The 24,431-nt window shown below is 42.7% G+C and overlaps 1 protein-coding gene across 3 annotated transcripts in view; it reads right to left on the bottom strand.

The window, feature by feature from the left end:
- Nucleotides 1-24,431, bottom strand: part of LOC126213133 (sorting nexin-13-like) — a 399,760-nt gene that overhangs the window by 90,697 nt on the left and 284,632 nt on the right. For all 3 annotated transcript variants that reach the window (XM_049940749.1, XM_049940751.1, XM_049940750.1), the window contains 2 exons: nt 20,783-20,928; nt 2,059-2,310 (listed from right to left, as the gene is read on the bottom strand). In XM_049940749.1, coding sequence (XP_049796706.1) covers nt 2,059-2,310; nt 20,783-20,928 — 398 coding nt within the window. The remainder of the gene's footprint in view (nt 1-2,058; nt 2,311-20,782; nt 20,929-24,431) is intronic.

Below are 24,431 nucleotides of genomic sequence, written 5' to 3'. Positions count from 1 at the left end.
ATTTCGAGTCTCAAATTTCAGGTGCGGCTTAGATTCGGGAAAATCTTTTTTTTTCCTTGATTTTGAGTTTCATTTTTCAGGTGCGGCTTAGATTAAATTCAATGTCAAACTGGGGATCACTATACTAATCTTTTCGTGAAAGCATTGCCTAACCAACAATGTAGGAGAGAGGCCGAAAGTGTGCATGTCATCATTGAATATCCAAAGCTGCACACAGAAAAAACAATATCTAGTGGCTACCACCTCGACTGAAGAGCAACAGCCAGGCTACAACCGCTGTCAAAATAATAAAAACAATATAACTCAGGTTTTACACTAAGGGGTTAAGTATATATTAATGTACCGGGTGATCAAAAAGTCGGTATAAATTTGAAAACTTAATAAGCCACAGAATAATGTAGATACAGAGGAAAAAATTGACACACATGCTTGTAATGACATGGGGTTTTATAGGAGGGGGGGGGGGGGGGGGCAAGAGAAAGAACAAAGTTCATAAAATGTCTGACAGATGGCGCTGGGCAGCAAAACGTCAGTGACTGCGCGTGACAATCGTGTATAAAAGGAGCTGTAATGAGAGAGAGAATCAGATGCGCCAGAAGTCGCAGCATGTTGATGTTACCTGAAAAGGCGCTTTTAGTGAAGCTCTATTACCAAAATGGGGAATGTGCTAGTTCAGCATTATGATCTTATCGCCGTAGGAAGGGGATTCGAACGGGTAAAGACCCATTGACAAATGCAGCTGTGGCGAGAATGATTTTGAAGTTCGAAGTCATGCGTTGTTTAGACGAAAGACCCCGTAGTGGCCGACCGAGCACAAGGCGTAATGCTGCTGAGACAGTTCAGGAAGAAGCGGGTTCGTCTACGCACGGGGAAGTCAGCGCTCACACAGTACTGTTTGGTTGGCACTTAGGCGTACCCTCTGATGCTATCCGTACAAAATCCATCGGCATCATGAACTGTTACCTGGCAATTTAGTGAAGCCAAGGGCATTTGCGTTGTGGGCGTTTCAAAAGATGGCGGAAAGATGACGATTGGTTGAGTAACGTCTTGTGGAAAAACGAAGCTCATTTCACGCTCCGAGGGTCTGTCAACGCCCACAACTTGGGCTACCGAAAATCCTAGAACTATTGTGGAACTCCACAGCACAATGAAAAAGTTATGGTATGGGTTGGATTTATCACATCTACCATTATCACGCCTTTTTTCTTCGAGGAAATGTGTGATTCTGGTTTTGTAACTGCTACTGTGACGGGTGACAGGTATGCCGATATGTTACAGAATCGCATCATCCCCAGCCTGGCTGATAAACACCTGCTGGAACGTTCAATGTTTATGCAGGATGGCGCTCCACCCCATATTGCTAGACGCATGAAAGATCTCTTGTGCGCATCGTTTGGTGATGATCGTGTGCTCAGCCGCCACTTTCGTCACGATTGGCCTCACAGGTCCCCAGACCTCAGTCTGTGCGATTTTTGGCTTTGGGGTTACCTGAAGTCGCAAGTGTATCGTGATCGACCAACATCTCTAGGGATGCCGAAAGACAACATCCGACACGAATACCTCACCATAACTCAGGACATGCTTTACAGATGGTGGACATATTGAGCATTTCCTGTAAAGAACATCATCCTTGCTTTGTCTTATTTTGTAATGCTAATTATTGCTATTCTGATCAGATGAAGCACCATCTGTCGGACATTTTTGGAACTTTTGTATCTTTTTGGTTCTAATAAAACCCCATGTCATTCCAAGGATGCGTGTCGATTTGTACCTCTCTATCTACATTATTCCATGATTTATTCAGTTTTCAAATTTATGCTGACTTTTTGATCACTGGTTAGTACTTACCTATTGAAGGTGGAATGTTTAGTACTATAGACAGACTCACGTAAAAGGAAAAGTAATCACATTACCCTCACTTTCGGAACTATAAGTTACTTCCTAGAAGAGGAGAGACGTGTGGGTCAGACAAGAATAAAAACGTAGAGCAAGCCACTTCGAGCCGACGACACGGGGAGTCGGCAGCCAGAGCAGAGCAGAGCCGCAGCACTCACTCACCGCGTGGGAGACCTGTGCCACTCCCAGGCTGGAGCTGCCCCCACCACCTCCGCTGCCGCCCCCGCCGTAGTCCCCCTGCTCGAGGAAGGCGGCCAGCAGGTCGCGCAGCTGCGGGTGCGAGCCCACCACGCCGGGCTGCATCACGATTTGCAGGTAGTCGTTGAGCATCTTCATCCTCTTCTCCAGCACGGCACGTTCCATGTTGTGGAACGTCTTCTTCCCGGGGAACGTCAACTTGCCCAGGTCCCCGTACTGACGACAGTTTGAAATCGCAGCATTACTGTCAAATTCCATGTGCACATAAATCACTCGACTAATGTATAGGAGATTTATCAGAGTAAGTTGTGTAACCGACATCCCAGATATGAGAACAGCCTGACGTGAGGATCTGAAAGACTGGGCACCTACAAATATCTTCATCCTTAGAAGGCTGGAAACTGAGAGCCTGATATCAATTTCCTAAAGCACTATGTTTGTGCTATTCTGGCCAAGATAGACACGAAGCCCACACCTACTACATTAGTACAAGTTTATATGCCAACTAGCTCTGCAGATGATGAAGAAATTGATGAAATGTACGATGAGATAAAAAAAATTATTCAGGTAGTGAAGGGAGACGAAAATTTAATAGTCATGGGAGACTGGAATTCGAGAGTAGGAAAAGGGAGAGAAGGAAACATAGTAGGTGAATATGTATTGGGTGTAAGAAATGAAAGAGGAAGCCGCCTGGTAGAATTTTGCACAGAGCACAACTTAATATAGCTAACACTTGGTTCAAGAATCATGAAAGAAGGTTGTATACATGGAAGAACCCTGGAGATACTAGAATGTATCAGATAGATTATGTAATGGTAAGACAGAGATTTAGGAACCAGCTTTTAAATTATAAGACATTTCCAGGGGCAGATGGGGACTCTGACCAAAATTTATTGGTTATGAACTGAAGAAACTCCAAAAAGGTGGGAGTTTAAGGAGATGGGACCTGGATAAACCGACTAAACCAGAGGTTGTACAGAGTTTCAGGGAGAGCATAAGGGAACAACTGACAGGAATGGGGGAAAGGATTACAGTAGAAGAAGAATGGGCACCTCTGAGGGATGAAGTACTGAAGGCAGCAGAGGATCAAGTAGGTAAAAAGACGAGGGCTAGTAGAAATCCTTGGATAACAGAAGAAATATTGAATTTAATTGATGGAAGGAGAAAATATAAAAATGCAGTAAATGAAGCAGACAAAAAGGAATACAAACGTCTCAAAAATGAGATCGACAGGAAGTGCAAAATGGCTAAGCAGGGATGGCTAGAGGACAAATGTAAGGATGTAGAGGCTTACCTCACTAGGGGTAAGAGAGATACTGCCCACAGGAAAATTAAAGAGACCTTTGGAGAAAAGAGAACCACTTGTATGAATATCAAGAGCTCAGATGGAATCCCAGTTCTAAGAAAAGAAGGGAAAGCAGAAAGGTGGAAGGAGTATATAGAGGGTCTATACAAGGGCGATGCACTTGAAGACAATATTATAGAAATGGGAGAGCATGTAGATGAAGACGAAATGGGAGATACGATACTGCGTGAAGCGTTTGACAGAGCACTGAAAGACCTGAGCCGAAACAAGGCCCCGGGAATAGACAACATTCCATTAGAACTACTGACGGCCTTGGGAGAGCCAGTCCTGACAAAACTCTTACCATCTGGTGAGCAAGATGTGACAGGCGAAATACCCTCAGACTTCAAGAGGAATATAGTAATTCCAATCCCTAAGAAAGCGGGTGTTGGCAGATGTTAAAATTACCGAACTACCAGTTTAGTAAGTCACAGCTGGAAAATACTAATGCGAATTCTTTACAGACGAATGGATAAACTGGTAGAAGCCGACCTCGGCGAAGATCAGTTTGGATTCCGTAGAAATGTTGGAACACGTGAGGCAATACTGACCTTACGACTTATCTTAGAAGAAAGATTAAGGAAAGGCAAACCTATGCTTCTCACATTTGTAGACTTAGAGAAAGCTTTTGATAATGTTGACTGGAATACTCTCTTTCAAATTCTAAAGGTGGCAGGGGTAAAATACAGGGAGCAAAAAGCTATTTACAATTTGTACAGAAACCAGATGGCAGTTATAAGAGTCGAGGGGCATGAAAGGGATGCAGTGGTTGGGAAGAGAGTGAGACAGGGTTGTAGCATCTCCCCAATGTTATTCAATCTGTATATTGAGCAAGCAGTAAAGGAAACAAAAGAAAAATTCGGAGTGGGTATTAAAATCCATGGAGAAGAAATAAAGTTTGAGGTTTGCCAATGACACTGTAATTCAGCCAGAGACAGCAAAGGACTTGGAAGAGCAGTTGAACGGAATGGACAGTGTCTTGAAAGGAGGATATAAGATGAACATCAGCAGAAGCAAAACGAGGATAATGAAATGTAGTCAAACTAAGTTGGGTGATGCTGAGGGAATTAGATTAGGAAATGAGACACTTAAAGTAGTAAATGAGTTTTGCTATTTGGGGAGCAAAACAACTGATGATGGTCGAAGTAGAGAGGATATAAAATGTAGACTGGCAATGGCAAGGAAAGCATTTCTAAAGAAGAGAAATTTGTTAACATCAGGTATAGATTTAAGTGTCAGAAAGTCGTTTCTGAAGGTATTTGTATGGAGTGTAGCCATGTATGGAGGTGAAACGTGGACGATAAATAGTTTAGACAAGAAGAGAATAGAAGCTTTCGAAATGGGGTGCTACAGAAGAATGCTGAAGATTAGATGGGTAGATCACATAACTAATGAGGAGGTATTGAATAGAATTGGGGAGAAGAGGAGTTTGTGGCGCAACTTCTCTAAAAGAAGGGATCGGTTGATAGGACATGTTCTGAGGCATCAAGGGATCACCAATTTAGTACTGGAGGGCAGCGTGGAGCGTAAAAATCGTAGAGGGAGACCAAGAGATGCATACACTAAGCAGATTGAGAAGGATGTAGGTTGCAGTAGGTACTGGGAGATGAAGGAGCTTGCATAGGATAGAGTAGCATGGAGAGCTGCATCAAACCAGTCTCAGGACTGAAGACCAGAACAACAACAACAACAACAACAACAACAACAAAAGTACTATCACAGAATTCCCATAACAAAAAATTTAAAAAATCGGCTTTTAAGATTAGAAGAGTCCCGGATGATGTCAATTACAAAATATTTTCACTTATTAACACAGTTTTCGATAGCTGAGTGCATAATGGAGCAGACTCACGACTGTAAACTGCCAGCTTCAAATCTCACTGACAGCAAAACTTTTCTTACTTATATTAAAATTTCACTATTTATAAATTTGTCAGTTAACAAATAATGAATAATAATTTTTAATAAAAATAACATCTACTTTTAGTAATTACTTGCACAAAACTGTGGCTGTGGTCATTTTTGGGTATAGCACTAGATTGCAGCCATGAGGTCTCGGGCTGAATCCCAGAAACAGGACAGGAGGGGGAGGGGAGGATATTTTTCCTCGTTCCAGTCTCCCCGGGACGGCCGCAGCTCGGCTTGGTATAAAATGAGTACCGGGATCTTTCCAGAGAGTAAAAGACAGCCGGATCAATGGGTCTACCACCATCCACTTCCTATTGCTGCAGCAAAGGAAGGCTGTGCTCTCCCTGGAGACATACCAGTAGCCCAGTCACCAACTTGCGCCGCAGACTTTACCTTTTAATTGCAACAAAATGCCACTATTCACAACAGATTAAACTTGGGTGAAAAAATGCAAAATGTCAAATAGAAAATAAAATGCTTGTTTATTTCTAGAGCTTAAATAATTTTGTCCACGTAGATTTTTTTTTTTAAACACTAACTGCATTTTGTATATGACTTTACCAAACTTTAATTTATTTGCATAGTACCAATAATAGTATGTTATTTTTAGTAAAAAATATGATTAAATATCTGTGATTAACATTTGTACTGGAATTTGAACAGAATTTACTTTTTTTTTTGTGTTTGCTACCATCAAAATTTCACACAGTGACTTTACAATGACATGACTGCTACACTGCGCACTCCACTAACGACAACTGTTGTTAACTCACAAATCACTTACACTTAACAATCTTTGAAGATTCATTAAAAAAAAAAAAAAAAAAAAAAAAAAAAAAAAAAAAAAAAAACTGCTTCTTAAGGGGTTTATCCATCGCGTTCCATTGTGAGATCAAAAAATTAATTTTAAGTTAAACAATTTTTAAGAAATGGCATCATGAAGATAAATTTAGAGCTATTAAAAAATTTGGAGGCCTCATATTACAAAGGACACTTGTCATACACATTCAATCGAAGCTGACACAAAAGTAATACACCTCATTCACCAGAAACAGCAGAAGTAATATCTCTGTTCAACCAAAGTGACTCTAAAAATTGTAGAGGTGTATACAAAAATCATAATTAGTACAGTTAACAATTTTGGAAATTCTCACCGGTGAAGAACAAACCGCATTTAGAAAAGGATGATCAATCACAGACAATGTATTTGCTCGGTAACAGCTAACAGAGAAAAGACAAGAATATGACCTGCAAATGCACACAGTATTAGAGAAAAGACAAGAATATGACCTGCAAATGCACACAGTATTTAACAAAGTGAACAAATACAAAATCTGGGCTATTGTGGAAAGCAATGGATACGCTAGGAAATTAATAAAGGCAGTACGAGGTACATACAAAGGATTAAACATTTTAATAAATACAGATGAAACAAAAACCAAAGAAATTTTTATAAATAAAGGAGTACAACAAGTGCAACCAATATCATCCACTCTTTTTAAGACTAGTATTCTAAACTGGAAGCAACACATACAAAAAGGTATTAAAATGTCAAAAAACAGCATATTAATTATTTCAGTTCATGCAGACAATGACTTACAATGTGCACTGTTCTGCTGAAATAGCTCTGTAAACAATACGACGCTGAGATTTTTAAAATCAAGACGGAAGTAATGGCTCTCTAGGGCAAAGATATGGTTCACTCAAAAATAATTATTTGGGACAGCAAACAGTAATAAAGATATAGACTTAAAATTTGCTAGATTTGAAATATATGTGGCACCATTTACAATGTGTTTACAAACCACACAAAAAACGATAATTTTTTTAACTATGGCCCTTGCAGTATTTTTTTTTTTTTTGAGGGAATGAATGATAATTACCTGCAAAAAGTGCACAAATGAAATTTCTAAGAACAACAATGAGTAAAAGGCTACTCAAGAGTTAACCACGTAAAAAATGACACAATCCAACAAGAACCAAAACTAGAGCTATTGAACCTAGAATAACCAAATACAGTAACCCTTGGTATGAGAGCATACAAGGAATGGATAGTAAACAATTTCCAAAACCAACCTGAGCTTATAAGCAGAAGAAGCAATACAGAATCACTGGCATTGGATGAACAATTATTTATTGTAGGAAAATTTTATGAGAATAACCACAGTAATGTCCGTGTTTGATGTGCACATCTATCAAAGTTCGCAAAGAAAAGGACACCTAGTGAAGTGTTATGGCATTGTATGTTGTAACACACTAAAGTCCCAGTGATTTTGAAGCCATCAGATAATCTATGTTCTGGTCCACATCTCACACCAATTTTCATTGTTGACAGGTCGAAGGCCAGATTTGAATCTACTGGGAATGTTCAGGATGGAAAAAGAAAGGAGTCGGGGTAAAAATCCACAGTCGTTACCGACAACAAGAGGTAGTGCGTCTGCACATTCTTAGAGGACTCTGCATTTATAGATGTAAAGAAAATATACTGTCCAGTCACATTAATGTGAGCACCTGTCAGAAGTCTGAATACAGGGTGTATACAAGGACAAGGAATAAAAATTCCCGGATTTCCCGGTTAAAAATACACTCTCTCCTGGGTGAAAATACACTTTTTCCGTGTGAAGTGACAGTATACCATTCCTAGGAACTGTAAAACTTATCAATCCTTTGAATGGTTGTGGTTTTATACATTTACTTATTTCTGAGCCCTTTTGAAAACTTAACTCGGAAAAAAGACAATTTACGCTGTATATTTTTGTATTACGAAAGTTGTTGTTGTTGTTGTGGTCTTCAGTCCTGTGACTGGTTTGATGCAGCTCTCCATGCTACTCTATCCTGTGCAAGCTTTTTCATCTCCCAGTACCTACTGCAACCTACATCCTTCAGAATCTGCTGAGTGTATTCATCTCTTGGTCTCCCTCTACGATTTTTACCCTCCACGCTGCCCTCCAATGCCAAATTTGTGATCCCTTGATGCCTCGAAACATGTCCTACCAACCGATCCCTTCTTCTAGTCAAACTGCGCCACAAACTTCTCTTCTCCCCAATCCTATTAAATACCTCCTCATTAGTTACGTGATCTACCCACCTTATCTTCAGCATTCTTCTGTAGCACCACATTTCAAAAGCTTCTATTCTCTTCTTGTCTAAACTATTTATCGTCCATGTTTCACTTCCATACACGGCTACACTCCATACAAACACTTTCAGAAACGACTTTCTGACACTTAAATCTATACTCGATGTTAACAAATTTCTCTTCTTCAGAAACGATTTCCTTGCCATTGCCAGTCTACATTTTATATCCTCTCTACTTCGACCATCAGTTATTTTGCTCCCCAAATAGCAAAACTCCTTTACTACTTTAAGTGTCTCATTTCCTAATCTAATTCCCTCAGCATCACCCGACTTTATTCGACTACATTCCATTATCCTCGTTTTGCTTTTGTTGATGTTCATCTTATATCCTCCTTTCAAGACACTGTCCATTCCGTTCAACTGCTCTTCCAAGTTCTTTGCTGTCTCTGACAGAATTACAATGTAATCGGCGAACCTCAAAGTTTTTACTTCTTCTCCATGAATTTTAATACCTACTCCGAATTTTTCTTTTGTTTCCTTTACTGCTTGCTCAATATACAGATTGAATAACATCGGGGAGAGGCTACAACCCTGTCTCACTCCTTTCCCAACCACTGTTTCCCTTTCATGCCCCTCGACTCTTATAACTGCCATCTGATTTCTGTACAAATTGTAAATAGCCTTTCGCTCCCTGTATTTTACCCCTGCCACCTTCAGAATTTGAAAGAGAGTATTCCAGTCAACATTGTCAAAAGCTTTCTCTAAGTCTACAAATGCTACACTCCTGGAAATTGAAATAAGAACACCGTGAATTCATTGTCCCAGGAAGGGGAAACTTTATTGACACATTCCTGGGGTCAGATACATCACATGATCACACTGACAGAACCACAGGCACATAGACACAGGCAACAGAGCATGCACAATGTCGGCACTAGTAGAGTGTATATCCACCTTTCGCAGCAATGCAGGCTGCTATTCTCCCATGGAGACGATCGTAGAGATGCTGGATGTAGTCCTGTGGAACGGCTTGCCATGCCATTTCCACCTGGCGCCTCAGTTGGACCAGCGTTCGTGCTGGACGTGCAGACCGCGTGAGACGACGCTTCATCCAGTCCCAAACATGCTCAATGGGGGACAGATCCGGAGATCTTGCTGGCCAGGGTAGTTGACTTACACCTTCTAGAGCACGTTGGGTGGCACGGGATACATGCGGACGTGCATTGTCCTGTTGGAACAGCAAGTTCCCTTGCCGGTCTAGGAATGGTAGAACGATGGGTTCGATGACGGTTTGGATGTACCATGCACTATTCAGTGTCCCCTCGACGATCACCAGTGGTGTACGGCCAGTGTAGGAGATCGCTCCCCACACCATGATGCCAGGTGTTGGCCCTGTGTGCCTCGGTCGTATGCAGTCCTGATTGTGGCACTCACCTGCACGGCGCCAAACACGCATACGACCATCATTGGCACCGAGGCAGAAGCGACTCTCATCGCTGAAGACGACACGTCTCCATTCGTCCCTCCATTCACGCCTGTCGCGACACCACTGGAGGCGGGCTGCACGATGTTGGGGCGTGAGCGGAAGACGGCCTAACGGTGTGCGGGACCGTAGCCCAGCTTCATGGAGACGGTTGCGAATGGTCCTCGCCGATACCCCAGGAGCAACAGTGTCCCTAATTTGCTGGGAAGTGGCGGTGCGGTCCCCTACGGCACTGCGTAGGATCCTACGGTCTTGGCGTGCATCCGTGCGTCGCTGCGGTCCGGTCCCAGGTCGACGGGCACGTGCACCTTCCGCTGACCACTGGCGACAACATCAATGTACTGTGGAGACCTCACGCTCCACGTGTTGAGCAATTCGGCGGTACGTCCACCCGGCCTCCCGCATGCCCACTATACGCCCTCGCTCAAAGTCCGTCAACTGCACATACGGTTCACGTCCACACTGTCGCGGCATGCTACCAGTGTTAAAGACTGCGATGGAGCTCCGTATGCCACGGCAAACTGGCTGACACTGACGGCGGCGGTGCACAAATGCTGCGCAGCTAGCGCCATTCGACGGCCAACACCGCGGGTCCTGGTGTGTCCGCTGTGCTGTGCGTGTGATCATTGCTTGTACAGCCCTCTCGCAGTGTCCGGAGCAAGTATGGTGGGTCTGACACACCGGTGTCAATGTGTTCTTTTTTCCATTTCCAGGAGTGTAGAAACGTAGGTTTGCCTTTTCTTAATCTTTCTTCTAAGATAAGTCGTAAAGTCAGTATTGCCTCACGTGTTCCAACATTTCTACGGAATCCAAACTGATCTTCCCCGAGGTCCGCTTCTATCAGTTTTTCCATTCGTCTGTAAAGAATTCGCGTTAGTATTTTGCAGCTGTGACTTATTAAACTGATAGTTCGGTAATTTTCACATCTGTCAACACCTGCTTCCTTTGGGATTGGAATTACTATATTCTTCTTGAAGTCTGATGGTATTTCGCCTGTCTCATACATCTTGCTCACCAGATGGTAGAGCTTTGTCATGACTGGCTCTCCCGAGGCCATCAGTAGTTCTAATGGAATGTTGTCTACTCCCGGGGCCTTGTTTCGACTCAGGTCTTTCAGTGTTCTGTCAAACTCTTCACGCAGTATCTTATCTCCCATTTCATCTTCATCTACATCCTCTTCCATTTCCATAATATTGTCCTCAAGTACATCGCCCTTGTATAAACCCTCTATATACTCCTCCCACCTTTCTGCCTTCCCTTCTTTGCTTAGAACTGGGTTGCCATCTGAGCTCTTGATATTCATACAAGTGGTTCTCTTCTCTCCAAAGGTCTCTTTAATTTTCCTGTAGGCAGTATCTATCTTACCCCTAGTGAGACAAGCCTCTACATCCTTACATTTGTCCTCTAGCCATCCCTGCTTAGCCATTTTGCACTTCCTGTCGATCTCATTTTTGAGACGTTTGTATTCCTTTTTGCCTGCTTCATTTACTGCATTTTTATATTTTCTCCTTTCATCAATTAAATTCAATATTTCTTCTGTTATCCAAGAATTTCTATTAGCCCTCGTCTTTTTACCTACTTGATTGTCTGCTGCCTTCACTACTTCATCCCTCAGAGTTACCCATTCTTCTTCTACTGTATTTCTTTCCCCCATTCCTGTCGATTGTTCCCTTATGCTCTCCCTGAAACTCTCTACAACCTCTGGTTCTTTCAGTTTATCCAGGTCCCATCTCCTTAAATTCCCACCTTTTTGCAGTTTCTTCAGTTTCAATCTGCAGTTCATAACCAATAGATTGTGGTCAGAATCCACACCTGCCCCTGGAAATGTCTTACAATTTAAAACCTGGTTCCTAAATCCCTGTCTTACCATTATATAATCTATCTGATACCTGTTAGTATCTCCAGGTTTCTTCCAGGTATACAACCTTCTTTTATGATTCTTGAACCAAGTGTTAGCTATGATTAAGTTATGCTCTGTGCAAAATTCTACAAGGCGGCTTCCTCTTTCATTCCTTCCCCCCAATCCATATTCACCTACTATGTTTCCTTCTCTCCCTTTTCCTACTGACGAATTCCAGTCACCCATGACTATTAAATTTTCGTCTCCCTTCACTACCTGAATAATTTCTTTTATCTCGTCATACATATCATCTATTTCTTCATCATCTGCAGAGCTAGTTGGCATATAAACTTGTACTACTGTAGTAGGCATGGGCTTTGTGTCTATATTGGCCACAATAATGCGTTCACTATGCTGTTTGTAGTAGCTAACCCGCACTCCTATTTTTTTATTCATTATTAAACCTACTCCTGCATTACCCCTATTTGAATTTGTATTTATAACCCTGTAATCACCTGACCAAAAGTCTTGTTCCTCCTGCCACCGAACTTCACTAATTCCCACTATATCTAACTTTAACCTATCCATTTCCCTTTTTAAATTTTCTAACCTACCTGCCCGATTAAGGGATCTGACATTCCACGCTCCGATCCGTAGAACGCCAGTTTTCTTTCTCCTGATAACGACATCCTCTTTTGTAGTCCCCGCCCGGAGATCCGAATGGGGGACTATTTTACCTCCGGAATATTTTACCCAAGAGGACGCCATCATCATTTAATCATACAGTAAAGCTGCATGTCCTCGGGAAAAACTACAGCTGTAGTTTCCCCTTGCTTTCAGCCGTTCGCAGTACCAGCACAGCAAGGCCGTTTTGGTTAATGTTACAAGGCCAGATCAGTCAATCATCCAGACTGTTGCCCCTGCAACTACTGAAAAGGCTGCTGCCCCTCTTCAGGAACCACATGTTTGTCTGGCCTCTCAACAGATACCCCTCCGTTGTGGTTGCACCTACGGTACGGCCATGTGTATCGCTGAGGCACGGAAGCCTTCCCACCAACGGCAAGGTCCATGGTTCATGGGGGGCTTGTTGCATTACATGATGAAATATAATAAAATGTTGGCTGATATAGAGTGCAAATGTTATAGTATCTCCCATGGTCCACACCCAGGAGATGATCTCAAGGACTGAAGTAGATGACCTGTATATGATACAAAGGGGTTGGACACAATATTTTAGCACATTATAGGGGGAGGGGGCACTTTTCGCATCCAAATTGCTTTGAATCCTACTGTGGATCGATGCGTTAAAATCCGTAAAGACTACATAATTGTAAACAATTTCTGACTATGCAAATAGTTACAATTCTTTAATGGGTACTAGAGTATCCACTAACAGCGGAGGTCAGAGAAGATGTATCACTTTATTCTCACAGCATTAGCCTTCAACACCTCCAATCGTGTGAATGCCATGGTTATTACCGTCGATTACTTTCAGTTCCCAATTAGAAATGCTGTCAGCGCCTATGAAGTTACCTATATTGGCTTATAGTCCCTACAAATTACCGTTTCTTCAATAAAATCACAGAACCTATGACCCCCAACTCGTATTACGAAAGTATAAATTCGAATTCCACAAAACACCGCATATTACTTTCCAAAGCATTGAAATTGAGATTGCGATGTGCTTTTGCAAGCCAGTCATAGCTCACATCACATGATTGCACCAGCCGATATAGTGGATATTCAGAGCTTAGGACACGTGATGTAGTCAGCCAATAGCATTACCACTGTTAAGTAGCGCGTGCACCAAATAGGAAAAGTTAATGGTGTATATTAATATGCATAGTGTTGCTACAAGAAAAGCAGAGCTTTCACATATAATATTGGTCTCTACGATTAATAAGCTGCAAGAGAAGCTAAACTTTCACATACAATGTTGATCTTTTTTTTGCGAGTGTTACACTATAGGATACATCAGACAAATGTGCCAGTAAAAGTTTTAATACCGACATAAATGTGCTCGAAACTTTTTCTAAATGATCGTCCTAAAATACTTGATTTTTAAATGAGAGTCAAACGCTCAGCGATTTAAGAAATTCATCGCACATTCTCGCACTTTGTTCATCATGCGTAAAAGGAAATTTACTTTGAAAGTAATGCTTTTCAATCAATCATTCGCAATTATTTTCCCGGGACCTGTTAGAAAGAGGTTCGTTTCAGCAGTTGACAGCTTGCGCACGCCAGTAAAAATTTTGCGGGTAGCATCTTGCTGCTTGCTTATATAGCTAACAGCCACACTTTTGTAGCCATAAGTGGGAGAAGGTACATGTGCGACTCAACTGCGCACGCCCATGGGTGCGCTCGCAACTGCTCACACGAATCTAATGTAAACAGTTTTGACATCACACTCATCGGAGGCAATTCGTTGTTATGAAGCATTGCATAGTCTTCCTAAAGCTTTTGACACATTTTTCTACTGGTAGACGCTTGTATGAGCACTGTGTTGTTGTGTACATGGCACATTCCCTTTATTTTATTTTTTTCCCTCGTTCATGTTTTATTGCTGCAGTATTTTTCTGCAGTAGCGGGATGCAGTAATATCCTTTGTTAGATTATTATTTCGTACCAGTCAAAATTACAAAAAAAATTAACTGAAAACTAAAACAAAACAAAAAGATCCCAGAATTCTAAAAAATTCCCAAGTTTTTCCCGGTTTTCTCCCGGATAAAAAAAATTCCCGAATCTCCCGGTTGTCCCAGGTCGTATACACCCCGGAATAACACCTTTCGCAGTGTGGACTACCGTGAGACGTGCACAAAGAAAGTCAATGAGGTTCCAGAAGTACCGACAGGGACGTGGAGCCGTGCCGACTCCAGTGCCGTGGCCAGCTGCCCCAGATTTCCCGATCCAGGCTCCACGGTGCAAACAGCCCGATCGAGGTGCTCCCACAGGTTACCGACCGGATTTAAATCCTCGAAGTTTGCTGGCCGGGGGAGGGCAGTGAACTTATCGCAGCACTATCCCAACCACGCACGTACACTGCGAGCTGTGCGACACGTCGCACCGTCCTGCCAGTCGACGTCACCGTGTCGAGGATAAACTGACTGCACGAAGGGGTGAACGTGGTCCCAAAGGATAGACCGATACTCGTGTCGATCCGCTGTGCCTTCCGTAATGACGACATCACCCGGGGAATGCCACCAAAATGTTTCCCAGACCACAACTCTCCCTCCTCCAGCCCAGACCCTTCCGACAATTATTACAGACATTTCGTACACGACAGTCGTCTCCCCGACGGAGAATAAGAGGCGATTCGTCCGGAGAGGCCACCTGTCGTCGCTCGGTGGGCATTCGGTTGCAATACCGGTGTGCCGATTCCGGCCCTCGGTGCCGACGAATGGAGTCGGCAAGGGTGCGTGAAACGGGCGGCTGCTGCTGTGCCCCACACATAGCCATGTCTGCCTGTAATGGTACTTGAACTACATAACCATTACGGCACCTCACCTCAACCTCTCGATACCGGCAATATTCTACTGTGTTTCTGTAAAGTAGTTAACATATTTCTGAGACAACATTCAGATTTGATTTCATTAATGTAGAGGTACTTTGATACATCAATATATTTATATTGCAATGATTTAGTCTTATGTGAATTCTTTCTTTTGTCACTATGATCTTTGACGTACTTGTAACTCTAATTTTTTGGGCGCGTAAGCGGTTATTAGAGGTCAAGTCTTGGTCGTCATGTTGAAAAAGACACAAATTGTAGTCAGTTTATAAAATGTGAACTTTAACAGTGAGGAAGACATTTTCAAGAATGTTTTATATTGTGAAATGATGTTTTGTGAGTTATGTGATATTGCAACAAAAGTAATAAAAAAGAAGTGTAACTTAAATTCGGAGTGCTGATTGCTTGTTTTACATCACCATTGGGCTAACTTCCAAAAGATTAATCTTCAAGAATGGTTTACGAAACACATCTATAAAACTTTTGAATATCGCAGAATAACACCTAGGCCTCTTTGCATCCTAGATCGGAATCACCACCACCACCTAGATTTTCGACGATCGAGCCAGGAGTTCACAACGGGACCAGTGTGGGAAACACGAAAAGATGAGTGCCTAGTTTATCCATTATTTCACGAAATGACTTTATTAACTGTGCTCTTATGACACCTGCCACATAATATAACGTTGTTGCTGCCCAAAAATGCAATATTTAGTACCGTGAGCAGCACTACAATCATAATTAATTTTTGACCTCTGTTGTGGTAGGGTTGTTAGATGCCGAACGGTCCTCATTGACGATGACGATCGGTTTGTAGGGCGCTCGACAGTGGGGTCATCGGCACCCGTACAAAGTGCCGATTTTTACGTGGCCCAATTTTTGTACACAGCCCGGCCTAACCACTGTCACGAATGGTGATGACGAAATCATGAGGCCAACACAAACACCCAGTCCCCAGGCAGAGAAAATCCTCAACCCGGCCAGGAATGAACCCGGGACCCCGTGATCCGGAGGCAGCAGTTCTAGCCACTGGACCACGAGCTGAGGACGGATGGTCCTCGAGGAGGCACTGTCATAAGCTCTCTGTTCGTGTTGGTGGTCTGTCGCTCCACAGTTGCACCTCCATTGGCCCGTACACATCTCATCTACATCTGCATCTACTCTCCATACTCCGCAACCCACCTGACGGTGTGTGGCGGAGGGTACCTTGAGTACCTCTATCGGTTCTCCCTTCTATTCCCGTCTTGTATTGTTCGTGGAAAGGAGGATTGTCGGTATGCTTCTGTGTGGGGTCTAATCTCTGTGATTTTATCCTCACGGTTTCTTTGCGAGATATACGTAGGAGGGAGCAATATACTGCTCGACTCCTCAGTGAAGGTATGTTCTCGAAACTTCAACAAAAGCCCGTACCGAGCTACTGAGCATCTCTCCTGCAGAGTCTTCCACTGGAGTTTATCTATCATCTCCGTAATGCTTTCGCGATTACTAAATGATCCCGTAACGAAGTGCGCTGCTCTCTGTTGGATCTTCTCTATCTCTTCTATCAACCCTATCTGGCACAGATCCCACACTGCTGAGCAGTATTCAAGCAGTGGGCGAACAAGCGTACTGTAACCTACTTCCTTTGTTTTCGGATTGCATTTCCTTAGGATTCTTCCAACGAATCTCAGTCTGGCATCTGCTTTACAGACGATCAGTTTAATATGATGATTTCATTTTAAATCACTCCTAATGCGTACTCTCAGATAATTTATGGAATTAACTGCTTCCAGTTGCTGACCTGCTATATTGTAGCTAAAAGATAAGGGATCTTTCTTTCTATGTATTCGCAGCACATTACACTTGTCTACATTGAGATTTAATTGCCATTCCCTGCACCATGCGTCAATTCGCTGCAGATCCTCCTGCATTTCAGTACAATTTTCCATCGTTACAACCTCTCGATACACCACAGCATCATCTGCAAAAAGCCTCGGTGAACTTCCGATGTCATCCACAAGGTCATTTATGTATATCGTGAATAGCAACAGTCCTATGACACTCCCCTGTGGCACACCTGAAATCACTCTTACTTCGGAAGACTTCTCTCCATTGAGAATGACATGCTGCGTTCTGTTATCTAGGAACTCTTCAATCCAATCACACAATTGGTCTGATAGTCCATATGCTCTTACTTCGTTCATTAAACGACTGTGGGGAACTGTATCGAAAGCCTTGCGGAAGTCAAGGAACACCGCATCTACCTGTGAACCCGTGTCTATGGCCCCCTGAGTCTCGTGGACGAATAGCGCGATCTGGGTTTCACATGACCGTCTTTCTCGAAACCCATACTAATTCCTACAGAGTAGATTTCTAGTCTCCAGAAAAGTCATTATACTCGAACATAATACGTGTTCCAAAATTCTACAACTGATCGGCATTAGAGATATAGCTCTATAGTTCTGCACATCTGTTCGACGTTCCTTCTTGAAAACGGGGATGACCTGTGCCCAATTTTCTGGAACGCTACGCTCTTCTAGAGACCTACGGTACACCGCTGCAAGAAGGGGTGCAAGTTCCTTCTCTACAGCCACAGTTCACCCCTGTCGTCTACAGTCCATGGTGCAGCACAGCTACCTCGGCACAGGTTTCGGGTAGCGCCACTTTGCCACCGTTTACAAACTTAGCCACTTTGGAAACGCTTCCACCCTCAGTCCGAAAGCCGACAATCGTGCACGTTTCGACACCGTATAAATCGCTCCGTTTTGACATGACGACAACGCCACTGTTTTCTGTGTCTGCCCCGACACGTTTTAGATCCTCTCCACAGCGAGTGCAGCCACCTGCAGCCTGTTAGGCTTATTGCACACGGTCGTCATACGTAGGTGGTGGTACTATTAACGTATCTGGACCGTGTATCTTCGTTGAAAAATGACAGTATTATCAGGTAAATATTAAACAACTAATAGCATTCAAACAGCAGCTACAAAGTAAAACTCGAGGAGACAGCAGAATTTTTCAAAGTAGCGGCTTCTTTACTAACTTACTCCAATACGCTCAGATAGCAGAAGCGTAAATAGTGCCAAGTAATGTAGTGACAGGTTATTGTTAATACAGTATATAGATTAAATTTTTAGAAGAACTAATGGCTCCAAACTCCCTAATCAGAAAGGTGCAAACGCTATATTGAGGTTGCAAAAGTTGTGTGCAAGTGTGTAATGGCATGTCAGACTGCTTTCGGACAGAGAGAGGAGGGTAACAGGGAAGTGCATCTCGCCATTATTTTTTACTCCACTTATCGACATGATTGTAAATGAAATTGATGAGATAGGAAATGGTGATCTCAATGCTTTAGTCTTAGCTGATGACGTAGCTATTTGGGGAGAAAAAGAACTGGAGGTACCAGGAGAATTAGATGCTTGGAACTCTTAAGTTTAAAGAGTACCTGCTGAAAGTAGGCAGGAACAAAACTAACAATGATTACGAGCAGGACATTACATTATCTATCCATTATGAGAATGCTAATGGTTTTCAAATGCCGTGTTAAGTACAGTAATGTGCTGTGTTTTTCGTGTTCCCATATTTTCTCCGTTACCCGTAGGATGGATACATCAAATAACTTGGGAGTGCAGTGTCTGTCCCCTGAAGTTCCTCGAATGATTTTTGGTGGTTGCCAACACTCACTGGCAGGGTGGAGCTTTGGGCAGAGAAGTCTGTTGGGGGGGGGGGGGGGGGGGCTAAGCTTTGCAATGAGGCCAGTGTCAGTTGCCGCAGGCAGCAGTTGGGGCACGGTCATGTGGCATACAGAGGTATCTACTGCACCACTTCAAACAATGGACCAGTTTTTGGAGCAGCATTATGCAATTGAGATCTGTTTGAAACTGGGAAAAATGAAGCAGAAATGGGAGGAAATGCTTCAGAAACGCTACAATGATGAGACGATGAAAGCCAAACTTTCGTGTGGGAAAAGAGGTTCCGGAAAGGTCGGGAGTCTGTCAATAAGGACAACCACTCGGGACGCCTGTCGACATCTCGACGGATGAGTCGGTGCAAAAAGTGCATCAAGTTGTGGATGTGGACAGGTGGTTAAGTGTTCGGACGAATGTAGAGGAGCGTGGAATACCTGAAACAATCTTTCACTGCACTTTAACTGAGGATCTTCAAATGAGGAAAGTCCACACGAAAATGGTGCCGCAAGTCCTGACCTGTGAAATGAAGGAGCAGTTTGTCTATGTACCAGGAACTGCATTAGCGCTAGAAAACAGACCCAGAATTTTTTGACACAGTGATCACAGGGGACTAGACACAGATTTCAGATCCCAAAACAAACCGTCAGATTGGCAAGTAGCACACAAACGTGGAAAAAAAGCAAGATTGAGCAAATTGTGAATCGAGGCAATGCTCACTGTGTTTACAGACATAAATGGTGTGGTTGACAGTGAATTTGTGCCGCAAAGACGAATAGTCAACAAGGAGTTTTAATGTGGTGTGTTCAAACAGTTTAGCAACAGGGTTTGACACGTCTGAAAAATATTCACAACAAACCGTCAGTGGATGACGACGACACGTCAAGCGACACCGCACATACATTTTGGCCACCAACACAGAGACAGTGTGTTGGTGGCCAAAATGTACGCGGCAACACTGCCCCGAATTCCATACAGCCCCAATCTTTTTGTTCCTGAGGATCTAAAGAACCCTAAAAGGAACTTGGCATGGGACACTGGAGGCAGTAGAAGCAGCTTTCGTAACTGCGCTGAAAGAGATTCCCACTGATGACTTCACGGATTGGGTGAAGCACTGGCAGTGGTGCATGCAAGCAGGGGGAGAATACTTTGAAAAGTTCTGGAAAGACTGTACACCAATACTGAATAAATGATTTAAAAAAGATCATTCTGGGAACTTTTGGGACAGACCCAGTACATACCGGATTGAAACAGTGGGAAAAAGAACTTTATGGCCCAAATTTACTAGAAGAAGGCATCGGTTGATGGGATACACTGAGGAATTGTGAATTTGGATGGTGGTGGTTAGTGTTTAACGTCCCGTCGACAACGAGGTCATTAGAGACGGAGCTCATGCTCAGGTTAGGAAAGGATTGGGAAGGAAATCGGCCGTGCCCTTTCAAAGGAACCATCCCGGCATTTGCCTGAAGCGATTTAGGGAAATCACGGAAAACCTAAATCAGGATGGCTGGAGACGGGACTGAACCGTCATCCTCCCGAATGCGAGTCCAGTGTGCTAACCACTGCGCCACCTCGCTCGGTGTGAATTTGGAAATGAAGGGAACTGTGGAGGGTAAAAATTGTAGTAAGACAAAAGCTTGGCTGCAGTAAGCAGATCCAGAATGATGCAGGCTGCAGTAGTTACTCAGAGACGGAGAGGCTCACACAGGATTGAGCAGCACGGAGAGCTGCAACATACCAGTCTTCAAATTGAAGGGAAAGTCAATGTCCACGAAGTGGGCACGACACTCTGACACAATCGACAACCACGGGATCGCAGGAGCCGAGTAATGGAGCCCACAGCACTCGAGCACCGCCTCACCTTGTCCTTGATCTTGGAGTGCAGCTCGTGGAAGTCCGAGTACCGGCGGTAGACGTGCCACTTGTCGACGTGGCCCGTTATCTCGTAGCGTCGGGACACGGACACCGCGTAGATGCCGTACGTCTTGCCGCGGTCATTTACGATGCCTGTCAGATTTAATTTCAGTTAGTCTTACAAGGGCTTAAAAATTTTACATCTGACACTATTAAACGTACAACAGTAAGCTGTAATCTACGAAAGTAAACTAATTTTTGGAACTGTAAGGTAGAACAAACTGCCTATTAGCTTATGTCTCAGATTCTTCGGCCGACATTCGTCTGACGATTTTACTGACATTTCGCCAGCACGAGTCGCTGGCATTGTCAAAGCTTCATCCTCCATTGCCGTCGGTGAACAGCCACTCGTGCTGGCGAAACGTCAGTAAAATCGTCAGACGAATGTCAGCCGAAGAACCTGAGACAGAAGCCAATAGGCCTTAACAATTTTGTAAGGTTGAAGTAAGTAGGGCAGGTCTATAATATGACTACAGTATACCATCTGTGTTTTGGACTATTTCAGAACTCTAATTCGAGAGTTCTGAAAGAGAAAAAATAAAAGATAATAAAGCAATTAATACCTGAAGTCTTTTTTGGACACTTAATGAGAAATAATTCCGAAAAACTTTATTATTTGCAACTTAATTATGTACCTGTCTGTCTTTGCAGCTATCGTACGAGGAACAATAGTGCAAACTATATTTAAAAAAAAAAAAAAAAATTAAAAAAAAACTTAAGCAGATGGTGTTTCCTGATGTGAGCAAAAATCTTACGTACTAACATCAGCATCTTTTGTAATGAACTGTTTTTAGATGGAGAAAACAAGCCAAATAGTATGTGTGTTTCATTAAGACCAGTGATGTCATTTTATTTCAATAAAACGCAACTCTTTTGGTGACAAAAATACACATTTCCTTGGAGTCGCAAGACAGGTTTAAAGTACCTTCACCGATTTCATAAATAACCTAAAAAAAGTAGGCCCTTTGAAAGAAGTGTGCAAGGCAAGTAAGAATTGTGTAAACCAATGCTGAGGGTGAGCAGCAATAAAATGTCGGTTCTACTATGTTCGTCATTGTTGGTTATTATCCACTGTGTTATGTCTATTATTTTACAGATATTGTGTGGTTTTTCTTTCACGAAATATGTGAGTACAAAGCTTACAAGCTTCCAGTGACTGCCACGATTTTCTTCTTAGTGTCAATACTTTCTAACATATAAACCACTTTATAAGTGCCAAAATGTACTAGAACAAATGTACTTGCAGTGAGACAGCCGCAATTACTGAATTCCATCGCCCGTGGCCTCTGGCCTGCTGAGGAGCACCGCAGTCCTGTGTCCACGATTTTTCCATTATTTTTTTTTCTCTTTTCTTTTCTTTAAGTTTCCCCAATATATCCCTGATGTGTTTGATATTCCCTGATTACTCTGATTTCCAGAACCTATGGCAACCCTGACGTCAACGTAGCAAGTAGGAGTCCCAGGTTTGAATGCCATTCCAGCACAAATTTTCAACTTTCCCCATTACTTGAAATCAATGCCCGTTCACAGCCAGCGTCTGTAATTCCTTTGTGTCTACTTAAATTTTAACTTCAGAAAACCTATTAAAAAAAACTAACTTCTATTTTGAAATTTCTTAAACATTCTAGAAGATTATTCTTTTAGAATGTTCCAACACGCAAGCACAGTTATAAACAGGAGAGCTACGTGCTACATTAACCTAAGCTCTCTCCACTGTTATATTGATTTCAGGCACGCCACTCACTCGTCAGTTGCTCCAGTGACAGTTCTGGCAAACTCTTTGCATGGTGGAGGTGTTTTAGTATCTGTGCAAGTAAACATTGAGAAATCAAAGCAAAATTGTTCTTTTGTATGTTCTGATACGTGCACAGTAATGGAAACAGTTCTGTGAAGTAATACGACAAAATTATGGAAAACACTCAGAGAGCAATGTATTATACAAATGTGTGGTGTCTGCCCTTTCAGATGTGACCCAAAGAAGACACGAGCCATTCTTACAATTGGTTCAACTCGATGGGCCATGAATACACCACCTCCAGTGAGGATACAAAATTAAGTTCGACCTCCTGCAGGTATCTCTGAGTAGCGAGCACAGAGGATACGGACGAGGACCGAAGATAGGTGTCACTCGGGGGGAATGTGGGTCAGCCGGGAGTTGTGCCAAGATGAATGAATGAATGAATGAATGAAAATAGCCTGTGTTGTCCCATTGAGGGCAAAGGCCTCCTACAAGTAGGGGTAGCAGCTTTAAATAACTCATGTGGTGAGCTGGTCTGTGTAAGAGGGTACCAAACTTAATGCACACAACAGATTGAATTACACTTGATCACTCAGTTGTAGTTCTAGTTCTTTCCATTCCTCTCTCTTTCTGGCTATGCCGGTCCACTGTCTTCCTGCTTATTTTCTAAATACGTCCGACCATTTGTGTCTCCGTCTTCCCAGGAGAGTCTTGGCGATTTAGGGGTCCTGTGTGGTAGCTGTCATCTCACCATGTGACCACTCCATTTCCATTTGGTCTTGGTAGCCTGTCACGCTATGTCTAATGTTGTCAACATCTCGTGTATCGAAGTGTTCGATATTCTGTCTTTCGGTGAGATGCTGAGGATCTTCCTCTGCATTTTCCTTTTGCATACCTGTAGAGTGTTTCTCTCTTTGGCTTTGAGGGCCCACATCTGATAGCCATATAATAACACTGCAAAAACACCGTTTTCAAGTGCCTCCGTTCTTAGCCCCCTGTTCAGGGTTCTGTCTAGCAATACGAACTTAAGGCCCAAAAAGTTTACCGAGCTAAGGAAACTCTACGTTTTATTTCTTTTTCCATTTTGTTGTTAAAAGAAATTATTTGGCCTAAGCTTGTGTTGTGTGGATACATTAGTTCCATTCCTTCAAGATATATTGGGGTTTCTAATCCATTTGTCATTACTTCCGTTTTAGATTTGTTCACTGTGAGTCACGCCATCTCGCTTTGTGTGTTAAGCTTCTAGAGCATCGACTGCAGTTTCCTTGCAGTTTCTGGTGAAGTGACAAGACGAGACAGTAGGCGCAATTGTGATTAACATCATGTTTGCACAGCACGGTGGTTAATGCCACCACCTAGTAAGCAAAAGATACCGAGTTTGAGTCTCGGTCCGGCAAACGCTGCCACTCGTCACCGCCGATGCCACATAAAATTCCTTCCCTTCCCTTTCTTTTCCTTTCTGACCCCTCCACCTTGAATTTGCATAAAATGAATAATGTGTTATGTGAGCAGAACAACTGTTTTTTCATTCATACAGGTTGAAAGCCCGCAACCTACCAGACCACAATGCCAATCTACAGCCATCTTCGAGCAAAGACGAGTATTAAATTTTTTTTTCTTTTTTTAGCACTTTTCTTCCTACTAAAAATATCACATCACACTAATGTCAGATTTAGTAGAAAGGCACTGTTATAAAATTGAAATTTATGCAACATAGTAACATTATGGTGATTTTTTTACACATTCGAAATATTTTGAAAGTGAAGCTTAAGCCTTTTTCCAATTGATTTGCTCAGGATTTTTATATCTCAGATGCATAATGGGAAGGAAGTGTTTCAGTACAAATCATTTTATCATT

This window comes from Schistocerca nitens, chromosome 11, assembly GCF_023898315.1.
Source record: "Schistocerca nitens isolate TAMUIC-IGC-003100 chromosome 11, iqSchNite1.1, whole genome shotgun sequence".
NCBI classification, from domain to species: domain Eukaryota; kingdom Metazoa; phylum Arthropoda; class Insecta; order Orthoptera; family Acrididae; genus Schistocerca; species Schistocerca nitens.
The sequence above is the reverse complement of the archived record's forward strand: the minus strand, read 5'-3'. Positions and strand labels throughout refer to the sequence as shown.